Genomic DNA, 16558 nt, shown 5'->3' with positions numbered 1-16558 from the left:
GGCTGTTGTTAAATGTGTTTTTCTTTCTCGTACCCCCACTTGTAGTTGCCAACTCTGCTCAGATTGACATCCCTATATATACATTCATTCATAATTACCTTGCCTGGTTCAGAGTCATGGACCATAGATTTTGAACAGGGAAGCTATCTAGTCCTATGACCTCATTTTACAGGTGGGAAAACTGAGGCCCAGAGAGGTTAGATACTTCCCCTATCGATGGTAGTCTGTGAAAATAAATACTAAAAATGTGTAATGATGATGCTTATTGGTGATATTGCAGGAAGAAGTCCTGGATTTGCATGATGAATTCCTAGCATGTTAAAGCCCCTTCACTGATGCAGAATCCAATCTTTCTGCCACTTAGAGGCTTAGTTACCAGAGGCTTGAGATTTATCAAGTTAACTTTGGTCACATATAAGCAGTTTGTATATGTCAGAGGTAGGACTAAATCCAGATTTTCTTGAACCTATGTCTGGCCCTATAGCTATCCCATGGCACTTCACAATATTATTCTTTATACTGAGTATCCCAAAAGTCTTGGACAGTTTTAAGTATTTTAGGTATTGGGAATACCTAGTATAATAGTGATAGTGATCACACATAGTGATAACAAATAGTCATATTTGTACAAACCTTTACTCTAATCAAAGCTCTCTCCTGACTATAACCCAATGATAAGTCAGGTAAAATTGTATTTACCCTGGTTTGTTGATGAGGAAACTGAGAACTGAGTTGCTAAGTTTGAGCCAAGACCCTTACTTAGGCCCAGGGCGCTTTCTGCAGTCTCTGCCTCTCATTACAAGGTATCCTTGAGTTTTCTTAAATGGATATTCTTGTACAGTGAGAACCCAGAGGCCTATGGGACTTTATGTAGAAGAAGAAGATCAGTTAATTCAGAAAACCGAGGCTGAGCCCTCTGGGGCTATATGCTCATGATGGGGTCACTGGCTAACCACCTGCTCAAAGGGCATTTGGAGCCAGCCCTGACCCAAGTATTTGTCAGTTTATTGCAGGAAATAAGCAAGTGAGATTCAAATTTCTCTAAATTTCACCTTCCTCTGTGATGAACTTGGCACTTGTTTCAAACATGAAATAAAACTGACTTTTTAAAATACGTTTTTCCCTTTGAAGGAAGATAGGAGCTCGTTTGGGGGTGTTCACAATTGTACATCAGTGTTAGCATTGCTGCAAACTTTAGTCCGGAGAAGTCATGCCCTCCAGAAGAATTTTGATTCTTGCCTTTTTCAGTGCTTGATTAACTTCTGATTACAGATGTCCACCACCGCATTTACTTTGGAAAATTAATTCTTTTTTCTTTTCCGGATAAAGCGATCCCCGTCAGATTCGCTCATGGCTCTGTTAGTGGCCATTGTGCCGGGCCACTCGAGTATGACGCAACGTGTCCTGAGGGAGGAAATGACTCCCAATAAAGTAACTCCTTTCTCTCTCTTTAACAGAACGCAGTAGTTTCATTCAAAGAATTATGCGGACTCTCTTCTGTAGCAAACCTCATGCAGTGCATTCTGGCCGTGTCGACACGCTTACTCGGACCCGACAACACGCCCTTGGTGGTTCTGAATCTCAACGATCAGTACCCCACGATGGAGCTGCAAGGGATCGTGCCGGAGGTTCTGAAAAAGATCGTCACCACATACGACATGGTAAGTGGCTCTTGGAGCCGTCCGCAGCTGAACGGGAAGGGCGCCTGCCTCGTGCTTTCTTTCCTGTGGTAGAAGTGTTGCTCCCTTGCCTATGAGGTACTTGGGTTTTTGGTTTGTTTTGGTGAGACCGGGTCTTTGAGCTGTTCAGTCCCCAACCAGGGCAGCGTCCCGAGACCCTTCTTACTGACCTACTGGTCCCAGCTCCAAACTCCCAAGCTCACGGGATCCAGTGTGCTCACCTCCCCTGTTACGGAGTCTGCTGCGAGACATTAGATGAGATTGAATGATTTTCACATAAGATCCGGCCTTTCTGGGGCTGTGCTTGGGTGCAATGCCATATCTCAGGAAGGACAACGGACAGTGTAGACACCCAAGATGGCAGGTGGCCCTGTGAGCATTGGCTGGGGGACCTGGGAGAGAGGCTTAAGCCAGAGTCCCAATAACTGTCATTGGGCATTTGAAGGGCCTCCTTGCTGATTCCGCTTCCTTGAGCTGTTTCATTATTCACCAAGCACACAGTAGGCACTTAGATACCCTCTGTTGGGCCTAGAAGAAAAAGCTGGGAGCAGTGAGTGGGAATTGCAAGGAGACAGATTTCTTTTTTGTTTGTGTATGTTAAACATGGTAGAAATAGATGTTAAATTCAATATATACATACCTATTTATGCAGTTATCTTTCTGCACAAGAAAAATCAAATCAAACCAGAAAAAAATGATAAGATAAAAAGCAAGCAAACAACAAAACAAAAAGTGAAAATACTCTGTTGTGAACCACACTCAGTTCCCACAGTTCTCTTTCTGGATGGAAATGGCTCTCTTAATCACAAGACCATGAATCATCTCACTATTGACAAGAGCCACATCCATCAGAACTGATCATTATATAATATTGCTGTTGTTGCATACAATCATCTCCTAGTTCTGGCTCATTTCACTCAGCATCAGTTCATGTAAGTCTCTCCAGGCCTCTCTGAAATCATCCTGCTGGTCATTTCTTACAGAACAATAATGTTCCATAACATTCACATACCATAACTCAGCCGTTCCCCAACTGATGGGCATCCCCCAGTTTCCAGTTTCTTGCTGCCACAAGAAGGGCTGCCAATTTTGCACATGTGGGTCCCTTTCCTGCAAGAAGACAGATTTCAGGGAAACTGCTGATTATAAAAGTTGTCCCAAAGTAGAATCTCAGAAGTGCGGCCGCTGATCACTTGTTCAGGCCTGGGCTGGGTGACCTTGGCTGTTCCAACCAAGAGATTCTATGACTCAGTGAGGAAAAAACTCCTAACAAAACCCCCGTGCTTCTAGAGATACACTAAGGCTTCCTTTAGGTGAACAAAGGCTGGGGAAGGCAAGTGAAGAAGAATTTATAAATAAGTATCCGCAATTTAGTACACGGATAATTGGAACGAAAAATCCTGTTCCTGTTCCCTTTATTTGTTCCCTTTAAACAACACGTTTTTGTCCATAATTCCTGCTCTGGCTGAAAGCCTGATTCTGTTGTTAAAGTTGCAAAGGATTTAATCCAGGTTAGGTACCAAATGCACCTGAATACAGTGGATCTTCTGACACAAGACAAACAGTAAAACAAGGGAATAAATAAACAAAAACTCTTCACCTGGAGAGAGCCTGACACTTGGGAAACTATTGGAAAAAATTGAATTATGGCTTTAAAATATGTAAAAGACATGAAAAAGGGTCCCCCCTCCTTATATTTCTGCTGTGATTTACTCTAACGTGCTGAGTTTTTTGACTGCCCCTGCTGTGTTTTAAGGGAAATTCAATTCCAACAGCACTTTTTAAGGGCCTACTACTCTATGCACACAACAGTGGCTAGAAAGGAAGGAAAGAGGAAATACTAAGGACAATTTAAATGATTTGTCAACTTAATCCACAAACAAAAAAAGGGCTGGGTGCTTTGCATTCTTAGACATCCTCTTTTCACTGACTAAAATTAGACTGGCTTTAACCCCTTCAGAACCACTGGGATTATTGTATTAATATATGTATTATAGGTATTGTATGATGGGGATATTGTATGTTTTTTAAAATTATTATAGCTTTTTATTTACAAAATATATGCATGGGTAATTTTTCAGTATTGACAATTGCAAAACCTTTTGTTCCTACTTTTCCCCTCCTTTCCCCCACCCCTTTCCCCAGATGACAGGTTGACCAATACATGTTAAATATGTTGAAGTATAAGTTAAATGCAATATAAGCATACATGTCCAAACAGTTATTTTGCTGTACAAAAAGAATTGGACTCTGAAATATTGTACAATTAGCCCGTGAGAGAAATCAAAAATGCAGGCAGACAAAAATAGCGGGATTGGGAATTCTATGTAATGGTTCTTAGTCATCTCCCAGAGTTCTTTCACTGAGTGTAGCTGGTTCAGTTCATTCCTGCTCCATTGGAGCTGATTTGGTTCATCTCATTGTTAAAGATGGCCACATCCATCAGAATTGATCATCATATAGTGTTGTTTTTGAAGTGTATAATGATCTCTTGGTTCTGCTCATTTCACTCAGCATCAGTTCGTGTAAGTCTCTCCAGGCCTTTCTGAAATCATCCTGCTGGTCATTTCTTACAAAATAATAATATTCCATAACATTCATATACCACAATTTATTCAGCCATTCTCCAATTGATGGGCATCCTTTCAGTTTCCAGTTTCTGGCCACTACAAACAGGGCTGCCACAAACATTTTGGCACATACAGGTTATGTGCCTTTCCCTTCTTTAGTATCTCTTTGGGGTATAAGCCCAGTAGTAACACTGCTGGATCAAAGGGTATGCACAGTTTGATAACTTTTTGAGCATAGTTCCAAATTGCTCTCCAGAATGACTGGACATATTCACAGTTCCACCAACAATGTATCAGTGTCCCAGTTTTCCCACATCACCTCCAACATTGCACATTATCTTTCCCTATCATTCTAGCCAATCTGACAGGTGTGTAGTGGTATCTCAGAGTTGTCTTGATATTGTATGTTCTTAATGGTTGTAACCATTTTCAAAAATTGTTTTCAATTTCATTGGACTAGAGAACTCCAGATGAGGACGCCTCATGAGCCTCTTCTGTGCAATTCACAGTCCTAAGAAGCCAGATGGCTAGCCCAAGATCACATAGCCAGTCCATGTCAGAAGGGACTCTAACTCAGGTTTTTCTGACATGGAGCCAAATTTCCATTGACCATACCATGTTGCCTCTCAGAATAACTGAAGGAACTCATTAATTCCACCTTAATTCTTTTAGAGGCAGTTTAGTACAATAGATAGAACATAGATTTCAAGGGCAAAGAATGTGAATTAAAATCCCTTAATATGATGGGGAAATGATTTTGCTTTTCTGGGCAAATGGAGAATGCAAGTGGAAGCTAGGTGGCTTACTGGAAGTCCTGGATTCAAATCCAGACTAAAGCCCTTTTTAGCTTAGTGAACCTGGATAAGTCACCTACCCCTGTGTCTCAGTTTCTTCATCTGTAAAATGACCCGGAGAGGGAAATGGCCAACCACTCCAGTGACTGTGCCAAGAAAACCCAAAAGGGGTCAGAGAGACAGCCACAATGAGGTCTGTTTTAGTTATAAATCTATGATTACATGAAGTGCCATTTCTGCGAGGATTCACAAAAGGGCTTCATAAGGTGAGTGACATCACTGCTGCTGGTTAGATCTGGTCAGAGATAGAACTGGGCCCTGGAGTGGGTGTGTGACCTTGGGGTGAATGAGCCTCTTTACTTTGAAATTCTACATTAATGGACGTTGTGTAGTCGAGGTAGAAAATTTCAGTTTCTGGACTGTCTGGCTGATAATCCTATGGATGGGAACATCTGTTATGTTCATCTCGTTTTATTTTTGTGTTATGAAATGATCAGGCAAAACATTCTGATTTAATTAAAAATTAAAAATGGGGAATCATGTACTCTATAATTTAGAATTCCAATAGCTCTGATGCCTTATGCCTCTGGCTTTGTCTATTTCCTTCTCTCATTAATTCTGTCTGTTAAATTATGTAATGAAAAGAGCCAAAATTAAATTTATATGATTGTTACAGCTGTATTATCAAAAAAAATTTCTTCTAGTATTTTATGGTCACTTTTCATTGGAACTTCTTATTTTTTAAAGAAAAAAATTCATAGTTTCTCTTCTTAGGATAATATATTATCACCATCCAAAAGGAGAGTTAGAATGAGGTATTGAAGAACTAGCTAAAAGAAGAGAATAAATAGCTAAGGACCCTTTCTTACTGCTCGTAGGCTCTGATTTCATAAAATATTGATAGGCAACATAGAGAAGGCCTCGGCAACCTATAGCCTTTAATATTCAGAATACTAATTCCAGATATTTATATAGCATTTTAAGGTTTCCAAAGTACTTTATAAATATTTTCTAATTTTATCCTCATAAAATCCTGGGAGGGAGATGTTATTTTATTCATATTTTACAGAAAAGGAAACTGAAGTGGACAGAGGTGAAGTGAATTGACCAGCTGATGGTATGTGTCTGACATTGGCTTTGAACTCAGCTTTTTCTGACTCCAGGCCCAGTGCCCTTATCAACTGCACCACCTTGCTGCCTGGGGGCCTTTAAATTTTTATTTTTTATCCTTAAAGAGTTTTCTATGGCTCTTGATCAAAAGTTCACCTTAGAAACATGCTTTTTTTCTTTTGACATCTTACCTTTGGAGTGAAACATTATAAGTCTTCCTGAACTCCCCTTTGTAATCTGAGAACAAAAAATTGGAAAATCGCCAACATACATACAATGCTCTAACATTTGCCAACCTTTTTTCCTCCCAACAGCCTCATGAAGTAGGTATTTAAAATTATGCCCATTTTACAGATGAAATATGCACAATGAGGATATGCTACTAGAAAGTATCAGTTCTTGGATTTGAACCCATATGTCCTGGGTCTTAAGTTGCACATGTTTTTCACGCCTTGGTTCTGCCTCTTGATGAATATCATGCTGTAAAAAAATATTTTTACCAGTATGTTTCCTTTTCTTATGAATCTGTTGTATAGTTCCTTTTTCATTTTCATTATTAGTTTATTGGTGGTGACCTCCCTCTAGTGTGGATGAAGAAATGAAGGGTTGGTTAGTCCATTCAGCTGTTAAAGATCATTCCTTTTATGTGGATTAGATGATTTGTGTCAACTTATAAGATGTGATTTGTCTAGCACTTAGAACAATGACTGATACATAGTAGGTGGTTAATAAATAGTAGTTTATTACTGACTCATTGAGAATTCTCTATTCAATTCTAGATCTCTCAGTCTTCTCTATTAACCTGTAATTTGAATTGTTCACGCAGTAAAAATCTCTATTTTCCTAGGGTAGAAACTGTTAATAAAATTAATTATAGGAGGTAACTCCTCCCTCTTACTTATTAGCTTTGATAAGGATTTTCCCTAAAAAGAAAGTACAGGCATTGGATTCACTCAACCATATCTTGTATAGTGTTGATTTAGCTTTTTATTTTGTTCTTGGCCCTTTTTAAATGTGCTGAAGAGATGAATTACATTTCATAAGAAATGGATTCTGACCATCTGGGCCAAACCAGAGATGATTTGTAATAAGGTTACTATTGATTTCTGCCCTCCTTTGTGTATTATTTTATCATTGGACTGCTACAGAAGACAGCATTAAAAAGCTTCTTTTAATTGAAGGTGTCAACTTTGCCAGCCGCTGTAGTGGGAATACAAAGGCTAGGGAGTCTGGCTCAGCTGGAAGATAAGAGTGAACTTGGAGATCGCTGGGGTGAGAAATGAAGTTTTTCAGTAAGGAAGAGGTGGGTGGGGTGGGGTCCTCAAAAGGAAGAATCAGAAACCCACAAGCTCTAGTTTCAGATCTTGTGGCTGGGTATGGGGTGACTGTCAATACAAAGAGGGTTTGAACTACAATTACTCTGTCACTATCTGAGTTCCATATCACTTCCCCATCATGGGAGTTAGGGCCAAAACACCCCTGTGAGCTGGAAAATCTGCCTAAAATTTTTTGGCCTTCCCTTCAGTACCGAAGAAGAAGTCTGAATTTTCTCTTTGTCTTTTATGAGATGTTTACAGTGTTAAAAGATAAAACATATTGATGTTATATGATACTATACTTCTATATATATTTCTTATATATATATATATATATATATATATATATATATATATATATATAATATATATATATATATATATATATATATATATATATACTTCTATATGTATTTCTGAATTTCTAAATATTTTCTTTGTCTTCTTCTGGCTTTCTCGTATTGTCTACAGCTTCTGCAAAACTTTCAAAAATTTCTCATTTAATTTCTTTATCAATCCACAATATATCAAAACCATGATAGAGAATGTCACAATGTGGAAGAAATAAATGTAGTTTAGTTTTTACTGGGAAGACTAACGCTAGTTGTGCAAAGCTAACCACTCAGCCAGTCGAAGGGGAGAAGCTCTGGTTTGAAGTCAGTGAGTCAATCGACAAGTGATCATTACTATTTGCCAGATACTGTCTTAGGCAGGAGGGGTATACATATAGTAAATGTAACCCCTGTTGATCAGAGGCTCATCTTCTAAAGTGGGTGGGAAAACAGCATAAATATATCACATATAAATATGTCCAGAATAACTGTAAAGAGAATAAACAATGATAAGTTTAAAGTTAAATGTTTAATTTAATTTAAAGTTATATACCAAGTCATTTGAAAGAGAGGTCATTAGCAGGAAGGGTGGGGTGCTTTGATGTCACCAGCAAATGAGAAAGAACATTGTAGAGAGGGAAGTTCAAATGATCGTTATCCTAAAGATAAATTTCCAGTTTTCCTGCAAGAGCTATTACAGTGAAAATCTCTAGTTTCCTTCAAGATTCAGTCACATTCCACCACACTCTATAGGAAGCTTTTCTCCCCAGGCATTAGTCCCTTTCCCCCCCTGAAAAATAACCTTCTATTTTTGGCTTATATCTGGTATATACCTGGATATGAAGGTTTTTCCTCCTCTTTTAGAATATAAGCTGCCTGAGGGCAAGAATTCTCACTTTTATCTTTGTAGCCCAAAAGCCTGGCATATAGTAGTCGCCTAATAAATGCTGATTTATGACAAAGTCATTGAGACACAGATATTTAAAAGTGAAGAAATAAAGTTCCTTCGCACCTATTACTCCTCTCCACCTGGCACGTAGCATGGTGCCTTGCACATAGTAGGTCCTTATTGACTGTTGGGTTGGATTTGAAGACCATAATAATAAGGAAATTACAGAAAGACTTCAATCGAGTGGTCTGGCATTCACCTTGAAGGAGATTGAGGTCGTATATCAATAAATGGTGGCTGGATTGAATAACTGTCTGCCTTGGTCTGAGGCAGCCCAAAATTCTCCTTGGGAGACATCTCCAGAAACCTTAATGGAGTTCTGCTGCATTGATAACATGTTGTCCGATTGGGAATTTCTATTAAAAATGGAACTCAAAGAGCTAGTGGATCACTTGACAGGCCAGGAGACAGTCTTATTTTTAATTTTCAAAGTGGAACAACAACAGCAGAAAGGATCAGCAATGGTGAGTATTGCATAAATATCTGAATAATTGAGAAACAAGAGCATATCATTAGCATCACATTTGGCTCTTGAGCAAGCCTCCTTGGAGCTCTTGTGTTGGTATGAATAAGCATATTGGGTTGTTATTCAATAAAAATGGAACTGGCAATCAAGAGGCATTTATTAAATGTCTGCTGTGTGCCTGGCACTGGAGCTCAAAGACAAACATGAAACAGCCTCTGCCCTCAGCGAGCTTCCAATCTATCTGTACAGTCAGGGTAATTCAAGAAATGATTCCAAACCTCTGTGTTGACATGTGCTTTGTGTGGGAGATTGCCCATTTTTCATTCTCAAGAACATTCTTTCACTCCACTCTGGAGGATTTTGGACGATGGAGGAGAGCTTCCTTCTGAACCCAAACTTGATAAGGGATCAAATGTGAAATTGAGAGTTGTAAAATTTTACAACTGTCATTTTTTTTCTTACCACTCTGTAGGGAACATGGTGGATGGTGGACTTGAGCTTGAGATTTGATTCCAGAGTCCACCACATTGTCTATGGCAGGGGTCCTCAAACTACAGCCCGTGGGCCAGATGTGGCAGCTGAGGACAATTATCCCCCTCACACAGGGCTATGAAGTTTCTTTATTTAAAGGCCCACAAAGCAAAGTTTTTGTTTTTACTATAGTCTGGTCCTCCAACAGTCTGAGAGACAGTGAACTGGCCTCCTATTTAAAAAGTTTGAGGACTCCTGGTCTATGGACTTGCACACACAGACTCAATTATTTGCTGTTTCATATATTTTTAGTATTTTCTCTCGCAGTAACTCGTGAGCTCATTAGGAGACAAAACTAGGTTTGTTACTTTTATATCCCATAAGGCTGAGTATGGCACTGAACACAGGGGTACGCAGTTGGTATTTGTTTATTAACAGCCAGACTCATGCTGTCCATAGTAACTGAACTTGATTTCATTCAGTTCAACAAGCAGAGTGCCTGGCCCTGTAGGGGGGTTAAGGGATGCACCAGATAGTCCCTGCCCTTGAAGAGCTTCCATTCATCTGACATTTCCCCAAAAAATGACCAAGATTCTCTTCTTGTCTTTGGACACATCTTTTTCAGTGCTCACAATTTATTCTTCTATAACCTCAATTACTTCTTTGGGGTAGATTGCTTTGAATATTTGGAGGAAAGTGATATAGTTCATGGGTGTTTCTCACTTTGAGAGTGAGGAATAATGAATGTCCACTTTAGTCATTACTAAAAGATAACTAAGAAAAAGAGAATGGTATGGCCAGTGACGTATAATTTGTGAAAAGAAATGGCTTTCTAGATAAGGGCTTTTTGTGAAAAAGATATGAATTTGGTTTTTTTTTATTTTTATTGAAAGTTGTCTTGAAATATTGAACGTGACTTTCAGGATCTAGTTTTTTTTTTCCTTCCTCTTTTTCAATTTTCATAGATTCCAGAATCTGTTTGAGTTTGCTTTGAGATTGACTTCTGTTTTGTTTTGTTTTCGCAACAATCTTGGAATAGTTCCTTTGTTACTTTCAAATTCTGTTTTGTTTGGACCAAAAAAGAGACAAGAGTATATCACTGGTGTTTGCTTTGGGTCCCTCCTTTTTAAACTGAAAATAGTGATGAAATTTACCATAAATAATGTTTGTTTCAGTATTTGGCGCTCAGGAACTCACTCATGGGGATCATTTCTTTCAGATTCTTTTACTTATAGAATGAGGAAGATCTATTGACCTAGAATATGGCTTCTAGAGTTCTAAGAAATACCCACAGCCTGATTCTTCCTACTTAGAGTTTGGGAAACTTCTACCAACCACTCTGGTCCCAGAAAAGAAATAAGTCCCTGCTGCACCCTCACCTCTTCACACAGAATGGAAGCTTTTTGAGAGCAGGGACTATTTGGTTTTATCCATTTATCCCCAGCACTTGTCATGTGTTTTGCTCATAAAGTTCATGAAATATCTGTTAAGAGATTGAATGAATGAGTGCCAGTGATCCTTAACTGAAAACTATGCTTCTTAATTGAATGTGAGAGTATCTGTTCTCTATACATGACTATTTTCACTGCTATGAAAGAATCTAACTATCTCTCTATCTACCTGTCTGTTCATCCATCTATCTGTCTGTCTATCTACCTGTCTATCCTTCTATTTATCATCTATCCATACATACATACATATATACATATACAAATATACACATATAAAATGAAATGATGTTAAAGCATTTAGCATAATACCTACCACATAATACATGCTATATAAATGTTAGCTCTTATTATACACACACACACACACACACTCACACTCATTTTTCTCATCTGTTACAGTGGGGATAATAACAGTACCTATTCCCTAGGGCTGTTGTGAGAATAAAAATAAGACTTTTTTTTCACAATCAATATTTATTTTATTTTTTCCTTCTTCTGATTCTTTTTTTATTAAGCTTTTTATTTTCAAAATATATGCATAAGTTTCACTCTTTTGTTGTTGTTTGCTTACATTTTATTTTCTTTATCATTTTTTCCTTTTTGATCTGATTTTTCTTGTGCAACAAGATATTTGTATAAATATGTATGCATGTATTAGATTTAACATATATTTTAACATGTTTAACATATATTGAATTACCATGTAGGGGAGGAGATGGGGAGAAAGGGGGCGAAAATTAGAATACAAAGTTTTGCAGGCATCAGTGTTGAAAAATTATCCATGTATATGTTTTGAAAATAAAAAGTTTTAATAAAAATATACATAGATAATTTTCAGCATTTGCCCTTGCAAAACTTTGTGTTCCAAATTTTTCCCTCCCTTTTTCTTTGACCTAGAATATGGCTTCTTATTGTGGAAAAGAAATTTCCACAGTTATCATGATGTACAGGAAAAATCATATTGAAAAGAAAAAAATGAGAAAGAAATCAAAATGCAAGCAAACAACAAGAAAAAGAGTGAAAATGCCATGTTAAGTACTCAGTCCCTACAGCCTTCTCTTTGGGTGCAGATGGCTCTCTTCATTGGAACTGGCCTGAATCATGGGACAACATTTTTAAAGAACTTTGCTAACTTTAAGGTGCTATGTAAATGCTCACTATCATTATTGTTGTTTTTAGTGATTTGAGCTTTATGAAGTAATTATTTGTAAATGCTATTATTCCCATTTCATGGAAGAAGAAACTGAGGTTGAAAAGCATAAAGTCTCCCAGTTGGAATGGACTTCAGAAACCTTCCAATAACTAGAAGTTCTTAACCTTGAGTATGTGACGAAAATCTCTAAAAAAATTTTTGATATTTGGCTAATTATATTTAAAGTAATGAATCAGTTATAATCCCACATATTTTATTTTATGCATTTGGAGAAATCTGTAGGTTTCACAAGACTTTCTGAAGGATCCACCTCACACACACTCAACACATTCACACTCAGAGTTGAGATTCCCTGATTAAGTCCCTGATCAAAGTCCCATCTGACATCCCCAATAAGTGGCTTTTCGGCCATTTTTGCTTGACCTCCAGGGAGGTAATCCATTCTACTAAGAGTTAATTGAAAAGATTTTTCCCCTTTCATGGAACCTAAAGTTGCCTCTTGCTCCTTCCACCCAGATTCACTAGTTGCTCTAACATATTCGCTTGGTTGACCATTGTCCACCGTTTTAGCCAAAAAGAGTCGTTTTGTCTTGGATTCTACTGCGTGTGATGTTAGTTACCACGTCAGTTTTGTACAAGATTTGCTAAGTCGTTTAAATCATGGATGCCTTCATTCAGGTCATTGACCAAAAGAAAAAGAAATGACTCAGAGAAAGTCCCCCGCCATCCGACCAGAGATTTCCTCCTAGGCTGCCATCGACCCATTAGTTTGGTCAGCCACTTCCAAAAGCACCGCACTGGATGACGGTCCAGTCGCCAGTTCTGCATTCTGTCATCAGGAGCATCATGTGAGACTTGTCAGGTGTCCTGAGGAAGCCACATGTGCAAGGACTTTGGGATTCCCCGATGGTCAGCTCTCTTCCTTAATTCCTCCTCCTCACCACAAGACCATAAACCGTCCCTTTCACAAGGAATTTCAGCATTTTCTGCTCTCATCTTCCTCCCATGCTCCCTTCACTCCCAGGTGAGGGGGGCACTCAATGCCATTTGAATCCACCCTTGGGCAGTTCCTGCTCATCTGGAAGGGCTTTGGATACAGAAAGGCTTGGTGAGGAAAGGACGGGATGCCATTATCCAAGCTAAGCTTAGGGAGGCTCATCCACAAGTTGGTCGTTTTTTCCAGCCCCAATCCTTCTGGAAAAGTGTCTCCTAACTTGAAAAGGGTTTGCCACACGTGTTGGTGGAGGGGTGAGGAATGGATTCTTATAGATATTTTTAAAATGAGGCTCAGAAGGACTGACCTATAGTAATTGCTAGCATCTCTCTAGCACTTTTAGGCTTCTAAAGCATTTTAGAGATAGAGGGTGTCTCAGAAGTATAACTTTATGCTACTAAAACTTTAAGCGCCTGAATTTAAGAGTGTCTCCCAAGCTGCACCAGTTGATGGTAGGAGAGACATTTTTATTTCAAAGCAACAATTTGTATTTAAGTTTGTACAGATAGGAGAAAAAAAATGGTCATTATTCATCATTTTCATCGTCAGTTTATGTGCTGGTCCTTCTCCCATTCCATGTGGAACATGCTCCATTATCTCCCTTGATCTTCACAATACCTCTATGAGATAGGTGTTATTATAATCTCCATTTACACAGTAAATGTCACAGTACAAGTGACTTGCCCAATGTCATACAGCTAGTAGGTGTCAGAATAGTAGGTGCAGGTCTTCCTGCATATGGTCCTTACCTCAGGCAACCAATCACCTTCAGTCAGCAAATCCCTTTGTTCCTATGGAGGTAATGACAAACCTCATCCACACCTGCATTTGTAGGTATGGCCAACCTTGTTGTTATTATGGCTCAGTCCTAGCTGATTCTATGACCCAGTAAACCACAGTATTAGCCAATACTAGCCGTGGGATTTTCTTAGCAAAGCTATATTTCCTTCTCCAGCTTATTTTTACAGATGAAGAAACTGAGGCAGACAAACTTAGGTGACTTGCCCAGGATCATATGACTCGTGAGCTTTGTATTTAGAAATGCTCATTTTCCTGACTACAGATCCAGTACTTTATCCACTGAGCCAAACCTCGCAGAGAGTAAAATTCCGTATTTATTTCAAATCTGTGCCTAAAATTAAACTGGGATGGGAAGGGGGTAATTTGTAGATACATCTGCTCTACATGACATTTTGAAATCTTTTTCTTTTGTTGGAATCTCAAAGATAGAGATAGAGCCCGGACAAAATAGACAATTCTTCGGCTGTTACTTATTATCCCAGTGGTTTCAATATTTAAATTAGCCATACTTTTAACCAGATGGTTTGCAATTATCCTATCACATGTTCTTTGTTGGAATTTTCGACTATGAGATTTATCGAGCAGGAATAGCCTGAACTCAAGTTATCACTGCCAGTTCTTAATGCCAGTGATAGAAGCCTGGGTTTTTTCAAAGGAGAGACTGGACAGTGTTGCATGTGACCTTGGAGCCGAGTAGGGTCATTTGGGAAATAGCCCAGGGAAATAGAACTGCTAGGGAGCTCCAGGCTCGCTCATTTTTATATATTGTCGAGCTTTGCCAAGCTTTCTGATCTATTCTTGTGCATAAAACCTCTCTGGATGTAAAATTCCAATTTAAAATAGGAATCTTCAATAAGTAGGATAATCTTCCTCGAGGTAATGTATGTAAAAATGCTCTGAAAAACTTAAAGTCCTATGTAAATGCCAGTTGTTCTTATTATGATGATTATAATCGTTATAATATCATGCAGAGAGTAGGCCTTTAACAAATGATTGAATATGAACAAAAGGCAAATAAGGATTTAAAAAAAGCCCTAGGAACTAGGTTCTAGGTACTAGGAATTATTCTAAAACTAATTCACATGAGAAAACCTATATTTTATACTTTTGTCCCTTTTTAACTATAGATATGAAAAGTTCAGCTCATCTCCATTTTTTAAAAATCACAAGTCCAAGCACAAAAATATTTTTCTAAAAACTTTTTGATACCAAGGTCACTATTTTTCATAGACAGAAATGATGCTGCAAAGAACATTTTAATATTAATACCTAAGGGTTCCATCTTATTTTTACTGACATGGCTGACTTTTGCCCAAACTCTAGAATGAGAAATGAATTAAGCAATGTCACTATTTCCTATAAAATTCTATCCCTCTACTCTCCATTCTTACATATGTAGAAATTGAGTAAGGAACACTCTTTGTCTCCACACATAATCAGATTTTTCTCATAAAATGAATAAATATATGTTTTGATCACCCTCTCTCGTTTTTATTATCAGTGAACAGCTTTCTTAAACTGGGAATCATCTGTTGTGAAGTGTCAAACTCACCTAGAAATGGAGCCCTTCTGGTTGCATGTGGACAGAAAACTATAAATTCACATTTTACATGTTGTATGATATTCTTATTTATTATGTTAGACATTTCCCAATTATATTTTAATCTGGTTCGAATCCACTCTGGAGTTTTGCAGGCTACATGGGAGTTCCAAAGTATACTTTATTGTTTCTTCATTGCTTCATTTGAAGTTTCCTTTTCTTACTCTTCAAACCTGCCTCCAGTCCCCAGAATTGCTTTGAGACTGTTAAGGCCACCTGCTTCCCCCAGAGACCATTTTTAATTTAATGAAAAAGGCTGATTTTACTACCACATGAATTTGCTAAGAATAAAAATAGTATTTAATAATGGATTCCAAGTCTTTTTAAACTTAATTAGAGCATTTAAAATTCTGAACCGTGAGAAAATTACTCTAGCAGTAAACTCAGTGGGTGGACAATATGATGTGTTAAGAGTTAAGTTTGACTCTACAAGCTTAATTACCAATTAGTTTTAAAAGAACATGGTAAGTAGTTTAAAATGTTCTCCTACCATAGTTAGTATAAGCTAACTGGTATAGAGCCACGAAGCCCTTTCATTTGTTTTTATCTTCCAGTAAATAGAAGTGTTTTCAGCTCAACGATTATTGGTTCTTCCAGTTTTCTTTGTAATCCCACTCTCCTTGAGGTCAGGTACTGCTTCATTTAAAAAAAGTTTTTGTATCCTCAGCCCCTGGCCCGGGGTGAGTGCCTGCTGAATGCTTGTCGACCTGAGTAAAGCTGGTTTGTGATTAACAGTAAACTGGGTTGTGCTGGAGCGAGACTTAGCGACATCGCCCTTATTGTTGTGAATAATCACTTATTCACAGTGCCGGCACACAGTAGGCACTTAATGAATGGTAAATGCTGATTAAGGATGTCACCTCATCTAAGAC

The 16558-nt window shown here is 38.2% G+C and overlaps 1 protein-coding gene across 3 annotated transcripts in view; it reads left to right on the top strand.

Annotated features, from left to right (window-relative positions):
* Positions 1–16558, top strand: part of PLCL2 (phospholipase C like 2) — a 216904-nt gene that overhangs the window by 137272 nt on the left and 63074 nt on the right. For all 3 annotated transcript variants that reach the window (XM_052001846.1, XM_052001848.1, XM_052001847.1), the window contains one exon: positions 1458–1661. In XM_052001846.1, the coding sequence (XP_051857806.1) occupies positions 1458–1661 (204 nt within the window). The remainder of the gene's footprint in view (positions 1–1457; positions 1662–16558) is intronic.

Source organism: Antechinus flavipes, chromosome 5, assembly GCF_016432865.1.
Source record: "Antechinus flavipes isolate AdamAnt ecotype Samford, QLD, Australia chromosome 5, AdamAnt_v2, whole genome shotgun sequence".
Lineage (NCBI taxonomy): Eukaryota > Metazoa > Chordata > Mammalia > Dasyuromorphia > Dasyuridae > Antechinus > Antechinus flavipes.
Note: the sequence above shows the minus strand (reverse complement) of the source record. Positions and strands in the feature narration are given on the sequence as shown.